At 51.8% G+C, this 18775-nt stretch overlaps 1 protein-coding gene across 2 annotated transcripts; it reads left to right on the top strand.

Moving 5' to 3' along the window:
• Positions 1-13: 13 nt before the first annotated feature.
• Positions 14-18292, top strand: UBE4A (ubiquitination factor E4A). 2 transcript variants are annotated; one of them, XM_048513120.1, is made up of 19 exons: positions 14-301; positions 2753-2929; positions 5510-5622; positions 6047-6199; positions 6288-6447; positions 6744-6946; positions 7305-7496; positions 8637-8970; positions 10041-10167; positions 10588-10895; positions 11333-11465; positions 11998-12185; positions 12397-12497; positions 12589-12702; positions 14426-14600; positions 14686-14866; positions 15692-15839; positions 16306-16463; positions 17462-18292. In XM_048513120.1, exons 1-19 carry the CDS (start codon positions 160-162, stop codon positions 17595-17597), a joined length of 3243 nt encoding a protein of 1080 aa, XP_048369077.1. In that variant the 5' UTR covers positions 14-159; the 3' UTR covers positions 17598-18292. The 2 variants fall into 2 exon arrangements, with proteins under 2 accessions (XP_048369077.1, XP_048369078.1); XM_048513121.1 differs by having other exon boundaries at positions 16306-16499; positions 17462-17596.
• The last annotated feature ends 483 nt before the right edge of the window (positions 18293-18775 follow it).

Genomic DNA, 18775 nt, shown 5'->3' with positions numbered 1-18775 from the left:
CCGCGCGGTCTAGTGACGTCTGCGTTGCCAGGCTGACTGGCGGGGTAGGGTGCGAGGCGGCCGCGACCCCGGAGCCGCGCAGGCAGGCAGGCAGGCAGGCAGGCAGGCAGGGGGGCGGGGGGCAGCCCCCATGAACCGCGCGCGCGGCCGGGCGGCGAGATGACCGACCAGGAGAACAACAACAGCGGCGGCGGCGGCGGCGGCGGGATCTCCGGCAACCCGTTCGCCGCCCTCTTCGGCTCGGTGGCCGACGCCAGCCTCTTCGCCGCCGCCCAGAAGCCGCCGCCGCCGCCGCCCGCCGGTGAGACGACCGGGAGCGGGGCGCGGGGGGAGGAGGAGGAGGAGGAGGAGGAGGAGGGGGCCCTTGGCCAGGGGCGGTCGGGATCCCCCGTCCCCAGTGAGGGCCGCAGGACAGCCCGTGTGTGGGGGGGAGGGGGGAGGTGTATCCGGGGGGGCTGCGGGCGACCCCACGTGCGTGGAGCGGGGGGGGGGGCTTGGCCTGCGCGGCCCCTTCCTCCCACGTCCCTGCGCCGGTCTCTCCCTGCCGGAGGCGGCGTTTGTTGGGCAGCTGCCCCCGGGACCACGACCGTGAACGGGCCAGAAGCCCCTCTCGGAGGGTGAGCCCCTGCAGGAGACCCCGAGGTGGGTCAGAACCACGGCCCAAGAGGGCTCTTCGGATTGAGCCCCAAGCAGCCCGCCCCAGGCAAGGGGACTCGGCTTGGCATGCCCGCTCCCCCTCTCAGGGCTGCTGCTGCTGCTGCTGCTGCTGCTGCTGCTTGGGCAGGACTAAGACAAAGGGCACGGGGCCCCAGTGGGGACAAGGAGCGCTCTGGAGGCCCGCTGGGGAGAGACGTGAGGCCCCGAGTGCCGGGTGACTTGGCTGGCCACCATTGGGACAGACCCAGGGAAGCCCTGCAGAGGCGGAATTACAGTCAAGAGCAGTATGGTGGCCAGAGGAACTGAAAGAGTTCAAGGTGGGACCGAGGGTCATGGTCAGCTCCTGGGGCTGAAGGGACAGCTCGGAGGAGGGAAAGGTGGTCCCTGTGAACGTGAATAGCAAGCCCTGTGCTGGGATCCGTAAGCTACTTGAGGCTGTACGTCGGCCCTAGATTGCAGCGCTGACTTTGGGAAAAGCTCTCACACCTTTCACGCATGCCGACATATCACCACGATTTCTGCCACAGAGGACAAGTAGTATCAGTGCTCTCCTCTGTCTTTTCCTCTCTCTTGCTGAGAGGCCCGCCTCTGTCTAGATTGGCTTCCTTGTTCCCCACTCTTCTCGTTGTGGGCCCCCTCCCCACTCCCCTGTCCTCCCACCACACTGGAGGAAACGTCCCAAATCTATTTCTAGGCAAAGTCTACTTTTCTATGAGAAGATGTGAATAAAGGAAGCAAGTCTAAGCGTAGATCCATCCTGACCTGTACAATGGTGTGCATCCAACCATTTTTTCCCAAAGTTCTCCTTGTTCCTGTTGCACTTTCTGCTCGCTCCCCAGGGAGAGTGTGCTCTTGAGATTGGCGTAGGGATTCTCAAAGAGGCACAGCTGGCCAATAGGTTAGCGAACAGGAGTGAGGAAGGATGGAGATAATAGAGGTGAAAATATGCCTGCTCAGCATGGCTACACTTGGAGAGCAGCTCTGATTACTTCTCCTTCCGGTCTCCAACATCTGCACAGCTGTTCTTCCTTGCTGCACCTGTCCAGGGTTGGAAGAGGCTACAGGAATGCAAGGAAATGCAGAACAAGAGGACACATTCCTGCCACTGACTGCCGGCAGGTTCATATCTCTGCCTTCTGCTGAGCCCTGGAAACTGCTTCTACCTTCGTTGTGTCCCCTGAGTCCCTCAGTGGTTTCCTTCTGACATACTGCCTGCCCTGTTGCTCACGATGGCAGTTGCAGGTCCCTTCATGTACTCACACAGTCAAGAGGTACTAGCAGCAAATAGCCAAGACGCCCAGAAGAGTCATGCCAGAGCAGGTTCACATCAGAATCCCGCCTGGTGTTCTGCTGTGGCTGCAGAAAAGGATTGCAGAGCACCACAGAGCTGGAAGGAGCCAAACGGGCCATTTGCTCCAACCGCCTGCTGTGTGCAGCAGCAGCCGCCGCCGAGAGCATCCCTGGCCAGTGTTTGTCCAGCCACTGCTTGAAGACGGCCAGTGTGGGGGAGCTCACCCCCCCCCCGGCAACTCATCCCACTGCTGAACTACTCTTTGCCATTAAAAACATCCCTCATGTCCAGCTAGCACCTTTCCACCTGTAATGTATAACTTGTTTCAAGCTCAGTCATCTACTTCCAATGGAAATAGCGCTGTGCCCTCCTCCAGGTGACAGTTCTCCCAATGCTGGAAGAGAGCATTCTTGTCCTCTGCTAGGAATCCCCACTGGCTACCTGAATCCCAGCTGTGGGGTTCCTGAGGAGGTTCCTGTTTGGGCAAATCTCTGGCGGAGTGGAGTTCCTGGTGATGGAGCAGCCACTGTGGTAGCAGCCCTGGTTAGGCATAGTGAGGGTAACCACACAGCGACGTGTCCTGCGTCAGGGAGAATAAAGAGCTAGAAATGCCCAGGCTGTGGGTGGCTGGCAGGCAGCCTCCAGAGAGAGCGGTGCCCTGGTGAACGGTCACCCTCTAGTTTTTCCTGAAGGTGATGCCTTCCTTGAGCAGAAACCAGTTACCTCCTGCTTCTTGACCAAGGGAGAGGGCTGGCTTTTGTTGGGTGGGGCTGGACCTCTCGTTGACCCGCTGTCCTCCTCTAGTGGAAGAAGCCTCCGCCAGCCAGGATGAGTCTGACAACAGTGTGTCGGAGAGTCTGGAGGACTGTGACTACTCTGTGGCTGAGATCAGCCGCTCCTTCCGCTCTCAGCAGGAGCTCTGTGAGCAGCTCAACATCAACCACATGATCCAGAGGATCTTCCTGATCACGCTAGACAATAGTAAGTGAGGGGCATTGCTGTCCAAGCTGGGAGGGCTGGGGTTCCTGGCTGCAGACTCTGCCACTGGGCATGAACTAAGATCATCTTTCTGGGGATATTCTGGTTGCTGTATGGGTACTGCCCAAGCTCCTAAAAGAGAGCAGGTGCTGATTGGGCTGTGTCGGAGCCAAGCCCATTTTTGTCAGAGGTGAACTGGGTCATCCAATGTATGGCCCTCAGGTGACCCGGCAGACCCATGCTGAATGCCCCCCTCCCCCCCCCAAAAAAACCCCAATGTGCTGCACCCCTGCCCTCCAATCGGCTTGAGAGAAGTGTATTTCAAGGACTGCCTTCTTCCATGAGAACCTGTCCAAGCATTATGGTCACCTGTGGGGAGATGGCCTTCTTTCTCAGGACACCAGAACTGTGGAATTCCTTCCCTGGTGATATTTGTTTACATTAGCAATGGCCTCCCTTTCTCACTGCGTAGTATTCGTGAAATACAATCAACAGGATGGGCCAATGTGCAGCAAATCTGCAAGCAGGCAGAAGCAAAGCATAAGTACTGAAACATGACCTATTAAATGCTGCAGAAATTATCTAGTGGGAGTATACTAATCGCAGACGGCACACAGTAGTCTCGTCTACAGTCCCCAGGCCTTGGCCAAAGCATCTTTCATTACAGTAGAGCCCTAAAAGAGAACAAGAAGAAAAGCTCCCTGAGTGATTCCGTTTTGCACAGTTTGCCACTTCCCTTTGCTGACCCTCCTTCTTTTTTATATTGTTTCATCTATGTATGTATTTGAAGTTGGTACTTAATGTCCTGTAAATTGTCTGCTGCCTCACAGGCCCTAGTTGGGTAGAAAGGGAAGAGGAAAATGTTTTCTGTGGGTTTCCCCGGTGTCCCTGACTTATCTGTTCTCTGAGCTGAGGGCCAGCATTCTGAATTCTTCCCCTCTGCTGCATGTGGTGTGTGCACGTGTGTGAAATGCCTCTGTTGTGTTCATGGGGTGCAAGAGAGAGATTTCCTGTGCGGGTCATTGGGGGGGGGGGGGGCCCTAACCAACCACTCGAGGTTTGTGTAGGATAAAATGGAAGAGAAAACAATGTGAGCTACTTTGGTTCCTTGTTGGGGGGAAAGGCTTAATATAAATAAAGTAAATAAATACATGATATGGGGAAGGTGGACTTCATGTTTCGGGAAGCTGCTTAACTTTTCTCAGTAGTTTTGGGACCTACCAGTCACAAAATGGAAGCTTGGTGGGTGTATCGGGAGGCAGAATTATTGGTTGTACATAATTTGCAGCATTTCAGAGCAGTTCAGTGTAGTTTGTTTGGATGGATAAACCTTTTCTCTGTTACTTTCCTATCTGCTCCCCCCATCCTCTGCCTTCCTGCCAAATTGTAACATGCCCTGCAGGGGAGACATACTCCCTCACTCCTGCGTTTTCCTTCAATGGGGCATCATCAACATCATTGGTACAAAGGAAAGAGCAAAAGTGTGTGCATGCCTGAGCATCCACCGGAGGGGAGAAGTAACTTTAAAAGGACGGCAGCAGCACTGGAGGGCACCAAGAATGCCTTGCGAGGCACTCATCACTTTCCTGTGGCTGCCTGCCCATCCCAGTTCTAGAAGGCTGTGCTCAAGAAGGCAAAGCCCCTTTCCAGCCCCTGCCTCTTGAACTGGCGCACGCCCTGTCTGTCTCTTCAGATATGAGCGATGACACTGACAAGAGACAGATGCTCGATTACCTGCACTCCCAAGAAAAAACTTCACTCTGTGTTCCATGATTCCTAAAGTCTGCAAGGCAAAGAACCTTGGGGGAAGTGAGATTGTAGTGTTGTGTTGGGATGTGAAGTATCAAATACTAATAATGTGTTTGTTAAAGGTGCAAGTTCTGAGTATTGCTTGGTTAGAAAGTGTTGTGGAATACATTTTTGATGGCGGTATAGTTTTTTTAATAATAATTTTTATTTATTTTACACCTCTAAATAACATACTTAGAAAGATTTTTTAAAATCCCGATCTAGTCTTCCCCACAATCGCAACGCAAAATGAAAAGAAGAAAACACACACACGCACACACCTCCACCTATACACGGTGACCTCCAGCTACCCCACTGAGGATTCAAGCATAATTCTAACTCCATGCTTATAATTCATATTTACCTTTTAAAAAAAATTTAGTCCTCCTTATAAAGTTGTCTTGATCCAATACGCTGTTTTCATTTAAGTATTGAATCCTGCCGTTTCTCCTATGTTTGAACATGTTTTCAATAAGTAGTCACCAAAGGATTTCCAGTCTTTCAGAAAATTGTCCGTATTCTTGTCTCTAATAACCACCGTAAGCCTGGCCATCTCTGCATACTCTGTGACTTTCAAGATCCAGTCTTGTTTCGTTGGAATTGTGTTGTCCCTCCATTTGTATGCATATATAATTCTTGCTGCAGTTGTCATATACCAAATTGATCGGGAATACTTTCCCCCGTCAACCCCAACAAAAGTGCCTCAGGTGCGGTACAGTTTTGTTGTGTCCTTTGCATACATTTATTGTTGGCTTTGACTGAGTTCTGAACTTCAGCTTGGCTCCTCACCCCCAGGTGATCCTAGTCTGAAAAGTGGCAATGGAATCCCCTCGCGCTGTGTGTACCTGGAAGAGATGGCCGAGGAGCTGGAGGACCAGGATTGGCTGGACATGGAGAACGTGGAACAGGTACGCAGCGGGTTCCCCTGGCTGAGAATTTGGTGAGCTTTTCCTGGGGAGGCTGGCCGGCCCTTCGAGCTGGCTGCTGTGTTTGCAGTTCAGGTGGCTGGTCTTCTCTTGTAATATGTGTGAGACTTGGTTTCTACAGCCATATAGGTTGTTTGGTTGAGCTTTTTCTTGAATCATAAAGGCACTTCTACCTTATAGCCCATAATATTTAGTGTTCATTAAACTTTAAACTTTTATATGTCACAGCAATAGAAAAAGTCCAGTAGTCCAGATAATCTTAAATATTGCTATTAAGCTGGTCTACAAAACTTCCTAATGGTCTAAACAAGGAGTTGTAAGGGGGAGATAATAGCAGAGCACTTTCCCCAGATGCCCTCAGACACATACTGGGGATTTATGTCCTGTGTTAAATTTATGTCTCCAGGCACTCTTCACCCGACTGCTGCTCCCAGAACCAGGGAATCACTTGATCTACATGACCACCACCGCTGTGCAGAATCTCTCAGCTGAAAGAGACGCAGGGGAAAAGCGCATTCTTCATTACCTCTTTGCCTGCTTCCAGAGAGCAAAAGAGGAGGTCTGTAGACATGCGGCACTCCCCTTGTTAGCTTGCTGGCCCTGAGCAGAACAGACCACAAACAAAGAGCTTTTTTCTGTTGTCCTAGATCACCAAAGTGCCAGAGAACCTTTTGCCCTTCGCAGTGCGCTGTCGAAACCTGACTGTGTCCAATACCCGCACTGTCCTCCTCATGCCGGAGATTTACATCAACCAGAATGTCTATGAGCAGCTGGTGGACTTGATCCTGGAGGCGTTGAGAGGGGCCCGTAAGTTGAATGCTGAATCAGACCACTGGATGATTGAAGACAGTATTTCCTGTTTGGCTTTCTGGCATCTCCAGCAGAGGCCTTTCGCATTACCAGTGGCCTGATCCTTTTCCCTGGAGATGCTGAGGACTGGACCTCTGCATGCAAGAACAGTTCTTTGCCACTTAGCTGGCCCCTCCCTTGCACTGTGGTGGCGCCTTGCGTCCTTTGAAAAGTTAATGAGCTGCAGCTCCTACAGGTCTTTAAAAGATGCTTTCTAACCGCCTTTTCCTTCTTCTCCTCACCCTCCTCTGTAGAGTTTGAAGAGGTAACTGAGTTCCTGGAAGAAGTCATAGAAGTCATTACCATGGATGAGGAAGTGCGGTCATTTGGAGAGGTCATGGTGCCTGTCTTTGACATTCTTTTGGGACGGATCCGAGAACTGCACCTTTGCCAAATCCTCCTGTATTCCTACCTGGACATGCTCCTTTACTTCACCAGACAAAAGGATATCGCCCAGGTGAGCACTTGTCTGTCCTCTCCCTTTGGGGCCAGGGAGCAGCAGAGTGAGTTGCCCTGTGAACCTTCAGCTGCTGCTGCTGCTGCTGCCCAGGCAGAGCCACCTTTTGGAGGAGATGGCTGCTCATTCTCTGCCAGGCTCCCCTGCAAGACAGCTGGGGCTGCTCGTGTCCTTGCTCTCCAGCTCATCCTGACCCAGCTGGGCTCCGGGTTCTAGTTGTGACCATGATGTGGACCAGTTTCTCTTGCAGAGTCGTAATTCTCTGAGGGGAATGGAGAAGGACGCACTGGCTGAAGTTCATGTGGCGGCTGTTCCTGTTGTTTTTGTTTATCAATACCTTCAACTTCCATTTGGCCAGGTCTTTGTAGAATACATCCAGCCAAAGGACCTAACCAATGGGCAACTCTACCAGAAGACTTTGCTGGGGACCATCTTGAATATTTCGTGCTTGCTGAAGACTCCTGGTGTTGTTGAGAATCATGGCTACTTCCTGTCCCCATCTCGATCCAGCCCTCAGGAGATCAAAGTGCAAGAATCCAACATTCATCAGGTGGGGGGAGGTGCCTTGTCTCTCACAGTCGTTCATGCTCATGTAGCTGAAACAGGTAGTGCTCAGAATAGAGGAGGATGTTTGATAATGTCCATTGCTCTCTGCCTTAAACTTACTGACACTTATGTCCTGCCATTCCTTCCAAAATGGATTCCCAAGGTAGCCCACAACAAAGGCCAGTGCAACTCTGCAGACTGGTCGACGAACCACAGATAATTCAAAGAGCAAGAAAAATAAGTCAAGCAAACAGAGGTTTATTTTACCAAAGTGCCAAAAAAGAGGATAGCAGCAGCCCTCCAAGTCAATGCCCTCCTGTGGGCCCTCCTCGCTCTGTGTCGGAATGGGAGGCCTTTGAAGAAGATCTGTGTAGTGAGAGATTCCCTCCTGCACCCAGTTAGAGGGTTCTGAACTATCGATGTTCCTGCACTGCTGCATCTTGTTATGTGAGCAGTAATTTGAAAACCAAACCAAGCTTTTAAAAATGGTCAAAAAGCTCAAGTTATGGCTTTGGAAATCTCTCCTAATGTTCTTCTGAGACTTCTACCCAGAAGAATTTGATTTGCTTGTCACAATAGTGCATATTTATAGAAAGATGTCATTTCTTAATTTGTTCTATCATGATTATGTGATCTGATAACTGATTGACTCATAACGAAATATGAGATAATCTATAGAAGTCCAAATGAGCCAATCAGCATGTGCTTATGACTTACTGATATAGCAAGACAAGCAGACCAATCTCAACTCTTAACCTGTATTAAAAAGCAAGTTGCCTAATTTTTCAGGAGCTTCTTCAATTGACTGTCCCAAGATAAAAGTAACTTTAAGCAAACAAAGTTAATTGAGTGCTGGAACTCTTATTAGCTTGCAAACTCAGTAAGGAATGGTCAGTAAGGTAACGAATACTATAGCTGTCACTACCCCAGAAGACTTGCTTTGTGGGGGTCAAAGGGGTTCTCAAGGCAGAGGAGCTGCCTAATCAGTGCTAATTGTACTGCATAAAACATTGCAGCCCTTGGTAAGCAAGCCTGAGACCCAAAGTCTGTGAAAGCCTTCGGCAATACTGTGGTAGCTGTTGGATGCTCATCTTGGAGTGCATATTCTCACATGCACGTGTCTGTCTGTCTGTCTTGGCACCAGTTCATGTCCCAGTTCCACGAGAAGATCTATCAGATGCTGAAGAACCTGCTGCAGCTGTCCCCGCAGACCAAACACCGGATCCTGTCCTGGCTTGGGAACTGCCTGCATGCCAACGCAGGCCGCACCAAGATCTGGACCAACCAGATGCCAGAGATCTTCCTCCAGATGTATGCCTCAGACGCCTTCTTCCTGAACTTGGGGGCTGCCCTCCTCAGGCTGTGCCAGCCCTTCTGCAAGCCCCGGTCTCCTCGGCTCCTCACATTTGACCCCACCTACTGTGCTCTGAAAGAGCTGAATGAGGAGGAGCAGCGGAGCAAGAACGTGCATCTGAAAGGTGAGCCGTGAGCAGTGGGCCTGGCTTTGGGGAGCGCCTCCCCCACGGTGGCCAGGAAACCTTCCAGGCTGCCCTCTTGAAGGACTTCCTGCTTGTTCGTAGGCCACCCTTCTTAGAAACTTGACTAGGCTGTTCTTAATTATTTGTATCCTATCATGACCCTTTGCTGACATCATCTAAGTCTCTCATGTGTCAGAAAGTGTCTTCCTTCAATTGCTTTATTTACCCAACTGTGTTGCTCTTCTGCTTCTCTTCATGGCATGGAAGAGAGAGGTGAGAACCTCGGATCCCTCTGGTTATCTGTTCTGTGTAACAACCTGGCTGTCCAGATCCGTGATGTAGAGAATCGCACCTGATTTATGACACCAGCCCTCTTTGCTCCAGTCTCCCCCCTCCCCTCCTGTAATTTGCTGGTTAAATATGAGAAACTATTCTTTCTCTAGTCTAGCTGTTGTGGGTCTGATAGTTTTCTCCCTAACATTTTGCCTGCATCCATGGCTGGCATCTTCAGAGGTATGTCATGGTGAGAGAAACAGATCTCTCTTGTGCTACAGACAGAAACACATCTTGCCATACATACCTTTAAAGATGCCAGCCACAGATGTGGGCAAAACATTAGGACCAAAAGCTGTGAGATCATGGCCACACAGTCCAGAAAACCCACGACAGCTAATTGATTCTGGCCATGAAAGCCTTTGACGGCACATTCTTTTCTGTCTTTCCGCTGTCTCTGAAGAAGCAAACTTTGACTCACAAAAGCTCATGCTGATTACATGTGATCTTTAAGGTCCTTCAGGTGCTCCAGGATTCAAGTCAAATTCCACCCTGAAAATGCTTGCAGTGGGGTCCATGAGGGAAGTTGCTGGGGCTGAGGAATAGGTAATAGCTGATCATTTTAGTGGTAGTGCTTTTATAATATGTTGCTTGCAGACAAGCTGATCTCTGGAGAGCAGCAAATAACAAAAAAAGAGAGAGGATGAACTGTGGGACACAGAATCCTTTGATCCTGTGTGTGTGCGCACGCACTTTTGAGAGCTGGTGGAGAACCTCCCCCTTTCTCTTCCTTAAAGGTATGGAAAAGGAGACCTGCTTGATCCCAGCTATGATGGACCAGGAGCCTGAGTTTGCCCCCAGCTACAACCTGGTGACGGAGAACTTGGTGCTGACCCAGTACACGCTGCATCTGGGATTCCACAGGTACTGCCTCCACAAGGATCAGTTGGGGACAGGAATGGCCAAGCCCCTGGAAATTCCTGCGTTTGCACCGCTAGCAGGTGGGAAAGACCTGTCTTCAGGGCCTGTCTTCAGGGGCTCTGCTGGCTGCTGTCTCCTGGTGTGAAGGTAAGTGTGAGAATGAACTTGCTTAGAGAGAGAGGCCTTTCATCCAGGGCTGTGGACGAAATTCTAGGGTGCAGTCCTGATGCTTGACTCCTCTCCAGTCCAAGCCACCCTTCAAATAATGGATTGCCTTTTTCTGGGGGGTGCAGCTCATCTGGTCCAGCAGGGGTTTGGGTTTTTGCCTCCGCCGTGGGTCCGCTTGGGCAGCTGGCGTTCTTTTAGTGAGTCCTCTCAGACTCCATCTTTGACCCCTCTCCCCCCCCCTTTCTGTTTGTGCAGGTTGCATGACCAGCTGATCAAAATCAACCAAAGCCTCCACCGCCTGCAGGTGGCCTGGCGAGAGGCTCAGCAGAGCTCCAGCCCCACAGCGGACGGCCTCCGGGAGCAGTTTGAGCGCCTCATGACCATCTATCTCTCCACCAAAGCTGCCATGACTGAGCCGCAGATGCTGCAGAACTGCCTCAACCTGCAGGTGTCCATGTCCCTGCTCCTGGTCCAGCTGGCCATTGGAAACCGCGGCACAGAGTTTGCAGACCTAACATTCCCTCTTCCAGAAGTGAAGGAGAGTGCGCTCGCCCATGTGCCAGGTGACCGAGATATCTTGCGGCCAACGGGTGCTGTCAAGCCTGCTCTTTCCCTCTGTAATTGTGAGGTGTTGGTTGTATCTGTTGGGCCTCAAGCACTACAAACTTGGGGGTCCTGCTCTTCTCACTGGCCTTGGAAGCACCTGCCACCACCACCACCCCCTGTGTATTCAGGCCTCGGGGAATGGATCCTGGGCATGGCCTGCCTCGTAGGTGCGCTTGGCCTTCCATCTGCTGTCATCTGCCGCTGGTAGAGCAAAAGGGCGGCCGTTCCAGAGGAGGCTCTCTAGACTCGCAGGAGTTTCCAGCCAAGAGAAAGGGTTGCTGCTGTTAGCCGTGGCTCGAGCAGCCACTCAGCAGGCTGTGGGAAAGGGGCAGATGGTGGCTTAGTGCTGAGAACCGTTCCTAGCAAGCAGCTCATGTGGGACTTGTATTCACAGAGTTCTTTGCTGATAACCTGGGCGACTTCTTCATTTTTCTGCGCCGCTTTGCTGATGATCTTCTGGAGACGTCGGGTGACTCCTTGGAGCACGTTCTGGACTTTGTGACTGTTTTTACTGGGGATGTGGGCAGGTAAAGACCCCTTTGGCCACTTTCCCACAAAGGCTGAAGACTTTAGTTTCTAATGAATATTGGGGTTCAGCCTTTGGCCCAAGCTGCAATCCTCAGCTTGCTGCCAGGCTGGTCTTAGGCTGCTCAGACGGCTGATGGTAACATTGCCCGGGCTTGTCTTGCGTGGGCTCTTGCACCTCTGCTGCTGCATGCCCTGAAGCTGGTGGCATGGCACACCAGGCCAAGGACAGCTGTTGCTGCTGTCGGGAAAAGGGGTGAGGAGTCCAGTTCTCTTGAGTCTTGCCAAGGCCCAAAAGCAGTGGTAGCCTAGGGGACCAGTGGACACCTGTTCAGTAGGTATTGAAATGAATGTGAAATATTTAGGCCCTGCCTGTCCATACAAACATCTGCCAGGTGGCTTCTGGTGGCCTTCATGTTCTACTTCTGAGGCAGCTGTCAGGTTAGTTGGAAGTGTGTCCAATAGATCTGTCACCTTCTAGACGATTAAAACGACAGGTTCTTGGACATCCTAGCATTCTTCCATCCCTTGTAGGATGAAGAACCCGCATCTGCGTGCCAAACTAGCAGAGGTGCTGGAGGCCGTCATGCCCCACTTAGATCCTGTGCAGAACTCGCTTGTCTCCAGCGTCTTCCATCGCAAGAGGATCTTTTGCTCCTACGTGCACGCTGCCCATTTGGCTGAGGCACTCCTGACAGTCTTTGTGGACATTGAGTTCACAGGTGAGGCACCCTGGCCACCTGCCCACCAGGCAGGATCCTGCTCTTGGCACCTTTTCTGGCAGTGCTGGGGTGGGGGAGGGGAGAGTTTCCCTTCCGAGGGATTTGAGCCCCTTATTCTCCACCAGGAATGTCTCTGCTGCTTTTCTGGCCTTTCCTCCAAAATGGTCAGGATGACATCTGGCACTTCTTCCTCCATTCTTCCCCCACTTAGGAGATCCCCATCAGTTTGAACAGAAATTCAACTACCGTCGGCCCATGTATCCCATTCTGCGGTATATGTGGGGCACAGATTCTTACCGGGAAAGCATCAAGGTAAGGCAAAAGAGACTGCCCAGCAGGTCACTTGGGATGCAGCTGCAGCGGAGGCTTGAGGGAAACAGCCATCTCTTCCCGCTTTTTCCAGGCACTTGCTGACTACGCCCTGGAGAACCTGGAAGCAATGGCCCCTCCCCTCTTTCTGCGCTTCATTAACCTGCTCATGAATGATGCCATTTTCCTTCTGGACGAAGCAATACAGGTAACGTGTTTTTGCCAAGCTGGGGTGGGAGAAGCATCCAAGGAAAAGAACTGTGAGGTGCAAGTTGCTTGGAGTCGTGCCTGTTGGAAGAACTCCCACCACAGCTTCCAGTGACTTGGAGAGTTCTTCTAGAGTCCTTCCCTGGCTCACCTGGGGCTCTGTATGGGACGTTCACATCAGGATGACTTCCGTGATCCCTGGACTGCAGGAAGGATACTTCCACCCATGTAGTGGAGGCAGGTTCCTCCAAAGACCTTGGGTAGGCCCTTGATTGTGCTGTTATGTGCTGGGGCTCTCTTCGGGTTCTACCTACCTGGAGAGCTGCCTCTGAGCCTCCGTGGAGACTGGAGCCAGGCCCTTGCCAGAAGGTATACCTTGTGAAGCACCTCACAGACTCTCCCTTCTCACCCACCTCACCGCAAAGAAAACGGCTCTAGAACCAGGCCGCATCATGTTAAAATCTTGCTCTTCTCCTGGCTTCCACATCCTGGATTTTTGCTCACACAGCAGCTTAATTTGTTTAGGGAAAAAACATTTATTAGCTGCATTAAAGAGCCCAAGGTGGCTTACAGTATAGCCAACATACATAAAATAGGCTACATAAAACCAACATTTGAAATCACACTTTAAGATTACTAGTAACTTAATCAAATGCCGTCCTAAATCAAGCCAACTCCAGCTGTCTCCAAAAGGGAGGGGGCAGGTGTGCCTTCCTGGAGTGGTTGTCTCCTAATTGTGGGGTTGCCACTGAAAAGCCCCTCTCTCATGTACCCACCAGGTGAACTTCTTTGAGGAGGGCTGCACTGCAACCTTCATTCCCAGTCAGGAACATGTGAGCAAAGAGCGACCTTTGGGTGCCCTGGTCCGAAGCCACGTGGCACTTGGAAGATGAAAACCACCCCCTTAATAGGACTCAGACCACTATCTCAGTTCTGAGAGGGGGCTGAGTAGGAAATTATTGTTGGTAGTATTGAAGGCCTCTGAGAGGCCCAACAGAGCTAGCATAGGATCACAATCCTCCGTCTGGCTCCCAGTAGCGATCATCAACCCAGGTGGCCCAAGCAGTCAGCATCTGGTCCAGCTTGAGGCCAGGTTGATTTGGGCCCAGAAAAGCTGCCTCTTCCAAGAGCCCCCGGAGCTGAGAAACAACAACCCACTCAAGCACCTTGACCAAGGATGCCAGACTGGAGAGCGGCTGGAAGTTGTCCGATGCAGGAGGCCTTAGGGAGGAGGGTTTTCAAAATGGGTCTCGTTGCTGCCTCCTTGAGCACAGGCAGCACAGCGCCCCCTGTCAAGAAAGCAGCCCTGTTCTGGCAGCTTTTTTCAGCCTGGAGGATTGAGAATACTGGTGGGAGGTCTCACTTCTCCAAAGATCTTGTCTGCGTCCTTGGGTTTGAACAAGCAGAAAGGTATCCATATAAATGGGACATGTGAGTGCCAAAAGTACTTCATCTCAATATGCTTCTATGCTGGCTTCTAGCCCAAAAGAGATCAGGGCAATTTTGTCTGCAAAGTAAGCAGCAAATAGATCACAATGGGCAGCTGTGTGGTCAGAATCCAATTCCCTGGGGTTGTCAGGGAATTGCCCTTGAGCCCCACAAAGAAGCTCAGCTGGACAAGGATGTACAGATGTTTTCCTGCTTGAAGGGTGCTTTGAGTCTGGTTTTGGATCTAATTATCATTGAGCAATGCAGTCACCTTTCCCTTCCCCCAATTTCTGCAGTACCTGAGTAAGATCAAGATCCAGCAGATTGAGAAGGACAGGGGTGAGTGGGACAGCCTGTCCCCAGAGGCACGGCGCGAGAAGGAAGCCAGTCTGCAGATGTTTGGACAGCTGGCTCGCTTTCACAACATCATGTCCAATGAAACCATCGGGACTCTGGGCTTCCTGACCTCAGGTAAAGGCACCACTGTCCCCCTGGGATTGTGGAAGAGAACGGGGCTTGTCGGGGAGCCTAACAAATGGTCTGGCTTCTGTTGCAGAGATAAAATCCCTCTTCGTGCACCCCTTCCTGGCAGAGCGTTTGATCTCCATGCTGAATGACTTCTTACAACACCTGGTGGGCCCAAAAATGGGGGCCTTGAAGGTCAAAGACTTCAGTGAGTTTGACTTCAAGCCCCAGCAGCTGGTCTCTGACATCTGTACTATCTACTTAAATCTTGGGTAAGTCCTGTGTTGGGGAGGATGGTGTCAGGTCTGGTGATTCCATCCCCTACATGGACAGAAACAGGATGCAGGAACAAAGAGGAAGCAGTTTATAAGGGGTATATTAGGAAAGGAACTGGGGATAAAACAGCAGTGTCCACGTATAGATCCATGTGCAGCCTCAATTGGAAGACTGGGTGCAGTTCTGATCGCTGCATCTCAAAAAGGTCATTGCAGAGCTGGGAAAAGTGCCGGAGAGGGTGACAGATTCCTGTACCTGTGAGCAGAGGCTGGGACTTTTCAGTCTGGAAGAAAAAGGGTGGATGGGAGACATGAGAAAATGATGCAAGGGATGGAGAAAGTGAATAGAAATATTTCCCTCTCTCTCATAATGTAGAACACAGAGATAAACAGTGAAGTGAATGGGCGTGTAGTGCAGGACAGACAAGTAGAAACACTAATTTACTCGGCAAGTAATTAAACGGAGAGCCTGACAGTCAGTGGATGCAGTCATGGCCAGGAGCACAGGTGGCTGGATAAGGGGCTCAGACAGATTCATGGAGGGGAGGTTAATCAGTGGCTGCCACTAGCTGTGGTGACTGAAGGGGAACTCTGTATTCCAGTAGTGCAGGCCCCCAAATCCAGTGCCAGGAGACCTCCTGTTTGTTGGCTCTCCAGAGAAAGGCGTTGGCAGCCATGTCAAACATGTCCTTGGAGCCAGGATGGGAATGCCTGACTGATCTCAGGTTCCTCTGTGGCTCTTGGCAGAGAACTTGCCTGCATAGAGAAGGCAGCAGCCCCCCCCCCCCCCAGCTGTCCTTTCAGCCCCTTTGTCTGTTGCAGGGATGAAGAGAACTTTTGTGCCACAGTGCCGAAAGATGGGTGGTCGTATTCCCCAACTCTCTTTGCTCAGACAGTCCGAGTTCTGAAGAAGATTAACAAGCCGGGTGACATGATCGTAGCATTCAGCAACCTGGCAGAACGGATCAAGGTGAGGGGAGGAGGTTGAGAGTGCCTCCTTGTGCCCTAGACTCCTGCTTTCTAGAGCACCCCCCCCCCTCGGCTGTTGGTGTTTCAGGTGGGAGAGGGGTGTGACTTTGCCCCCAAATCTGCCACAGAGCCTGCTTCACTCTCTTCTGGAACCCTGCGTGGCATGCTCGATGTGGGTCAGGGTTTCCGTTGTGAGCTGCCCAGCACATGTGAATGAAATCATGCCTTCTCCTGGAAACCAGGAACCTCCTGCAAATGCAAAGCCTGGGTTTCGGAATGCTTCACCACGGGAACTCTAGACACGCCTGCATGACACATTTTTACAACTAGGGGGTGCATGGCTCAGTTGGAGGGGGTGCCAAAGACCCTCTGCGACCGGAGATTCTGGAAGGCTGTGGCCAGGCAGAGTTGACCAGGCCTGGCACAACCTGGCTGAGGTGAAGGCAGCTTGGCTTGTCTCCTTGCAGTCCCTTGCTGATCGCCAGCAGCGAGAGGAGGAGACCTACTCGGATGCCTGTGATGAGTTCCTGGATCCCATCATGAGCACTTTAATGATGGACCCTGTGCTGCTGCCCTCTTCCCGGGTCACAGTGGATAGATCAACCATTGCCAGGCACCTGCTGAGGTATTCAGAAGCACACTGAATGGAACAGCGTGGAGGGTGAATGTTTGACTCGCTCCCTTTCAAAATGAGTGAAAGTGCATTAAATTCCGGGCAGCCCCCCCCCTCCCCCTGCAGAAGCATCCTCCAGTCCCAACTTCACACTTTCCTTCCCAGCTGCTCATTACACTGCTCCCCACTCACCCACAAACACACACACACACACACACACACTTCAGCAACACCCCTAAAGCAGAACTGCACACAAGATGGGTGCTTTGGGTTCTGTCAGAGCCGCAGATAAGGCTACCTAAAAGGAGAAATGTGTCCACCCCTGTGGTCTAACCTGGGAGTCAGCAAAAGACCATCTTCTGGGGTCTGCGCTATGTTGTCCATCTCTTCAGAGAATTAGCCAGTTTATTACTGATTTTTTAAAAAGTACACGCTGTCTTCCCAGACACCTGCTCGACCCAGTTCACACAGTAAAAACAAATGCAATCAAATCATAAAAATTGTGATCATTAAATTACCTAGGTTGAAACAAGCCACAAAACAGCATTAAACAGCCTTCAGGCTAGACAGGGAAGATGAAAAAAACTGAGAAAAGAGAAGTGCTGGAGGCCAGTGGAGGAAGCGCCAGGTGAGCCTCCAGAAGGGGGAGGAGGTGGGGAAGGGGACGTAGAGAGTCAGGCTTGGAGGCGAGGCAAACAGACTCTGGCCACAATCCATGCAGGGCCTTCATTTTGAACTGTGCTCACAGGCAGCCCCCATGAGTGGGTGAGTGCAGAGGCAGCCTGCCCTGACCATGACCGGGCTGATTCATTTTCGATCCTCTGACATTTCTGGCCAGTCCCATGAAAAGCACATGACCGCAATTGAACCTGGGTGAAATCTGGGTATGAAGCACCGTGGCCAGAGGCCAGTTTTCAAGGAAGGGCTGGGGTGAGTGTCCACTGGTTGGGCCTTTGTGAAGGCAGAGTGGGATGTGGCCTTCTTGAACCCCTCCTGCTTCCTCTTTCTAGTGACCAGACGGACCCTTTCAACCGGAGCCCTCTTACCATGGACCAGGTCAGACCAAACACTGAGCTGAAGGAACGCATCCAGCGGTGGCTTGCTGAAAGGAAAACAGCACAGGAGATGATGACGGACATTCTGTGACCTGGCTTAGACGAAGCGGTCGTGACCTTCTCCAAAGTTCCCTCCCCCCTTGCAGGTGACTGGACCCTGAAGCCCACACACCCCCAACCCAAAGGGATGGGACTCCTTGATGCCGCCGCCGCCGCCACCGTTTTCCTGTGGTAGAAATCTCCAGTTTCTCCCCGGCTGATTTGTCTGCTGTTGTGGCTCAGTGGCAGGTGCCATCGCCAACACCGCCCTCTACCGTTGCTGCTGCTGCAGCTCTTGTGCCAGAAACTTATCTTTAAACTCTGGGGTTGCTGTGAAGGCAAAAGCTCTCACCCCAGCCCTGTTTTGGACAGGCCTTTGTTCTGCAAGCCCCTCCTGACTTGGTCTCTGAAGAGGATGCTGGCCTGCAGCACCCGCCCCCTTGGGCTTAAGGGAGTGGGCTGGGAGGGAAGAATTCAGGGGCACCAGCAGGTCTTGTAAGTGCTGCAGGGGTTGTGCTGTGCCAGAGGTGTTGGCCCAGCGTGGCTCAGTTCATTGTCAGAGCCAATCCCCTTCTTGATGTGGAGGCCTGTTGGGGGGAAAGAAAAGCACTGGGCACAGACAGGCTCGTACAGGTGCCCCATCAGTCCTGCCTGCATTTGTCCTGTGCCTGTGTTATGTCAATATGTATTCAGTGTGTATATAGTGTGACATTTACCTTCAGACAATAAAAATGACAGAGGTTCTAATTGGGGTCGTGGGTTTTGACTTGTGGGTGGCTGCCATGTGTTGCCACTCTCCCCATTCCATCTCAGAATTTCCACTTAGAAGCGGGAAGCCAGCTCAAGGTTGACTCAGGCCTCCAGCCTTCCGAGGTGGGAAAAATGAGGACCCAGCTTGCTGTGGGTAAAGTGTAGACGAGTGGTGAAGGGCACAGCAAACCACAGCATGTGGCGTCCCCCCGTGGGTCAGAAATGACTGGGTGCTTGCGCAGAGGACCTTCGCCTTTAGGGTCACAAGGGCCTGATTCAAGGCGAGAACTTGTAAGGGTGGGGGTTAGTTTCTGCTCCTTCTGCCTGTCCTTGGCGCATTCCTCGTTCTGGGCTGCGTGCCCGGGCCTTAACCTTGCTGTGGTTATCTTGTGTGTTTGAGGCTTGTTTCTATCCTGTCGTGGGAACTCTGCTGGGAAGTTTGGGGGAGGGGGCTGAAGGGTCCGTAAAAGCAACACCTTG

This window comes from Sphaerodactylus townsendi, linkage group LG12 (genome assembly GCF_021028975.2).
Source record: "Sphaerodactylus townsendi isolate TG3544 linkage group LG12, MPM_Stown_v2.3, whole genome shotgun sequence".
Classification (NCBI taxonomy): Eukaryota; Metazoa; Chordata; class Lepidosauria; order Squamata; family Sphaerodactylidae; genus Sphaerodactylus; species Sphaerodactylus townsendi.
Note: the sequence above shows the minus strand (reverse complement) of the source record. Positions and strands in the feature narration are given on the sequence as shown.

Coding starts and splice junctions, on each gene's coding strand:
- UBE4A (XM_048513120.1), top strand. CDS start 160: ATGACCGACCAGGAGAACAACAACAGCGGCGGCGGCGGCGGCGGCGGG. Junction 2,930..5,509: donor CCTGATCACGCTAGACAATA/GTAAGTGAGGGG, acceptor CCTCACCCCCAG/GTGATCCTAGTCTGAAAAGT. Junction 6,947..7,304: donor GACAAAAGGATATCGCCCAG/GTGAGCACTTGT, acceptor CCATTTGGCCAG/GTCTTTGTAGAATACATCCA.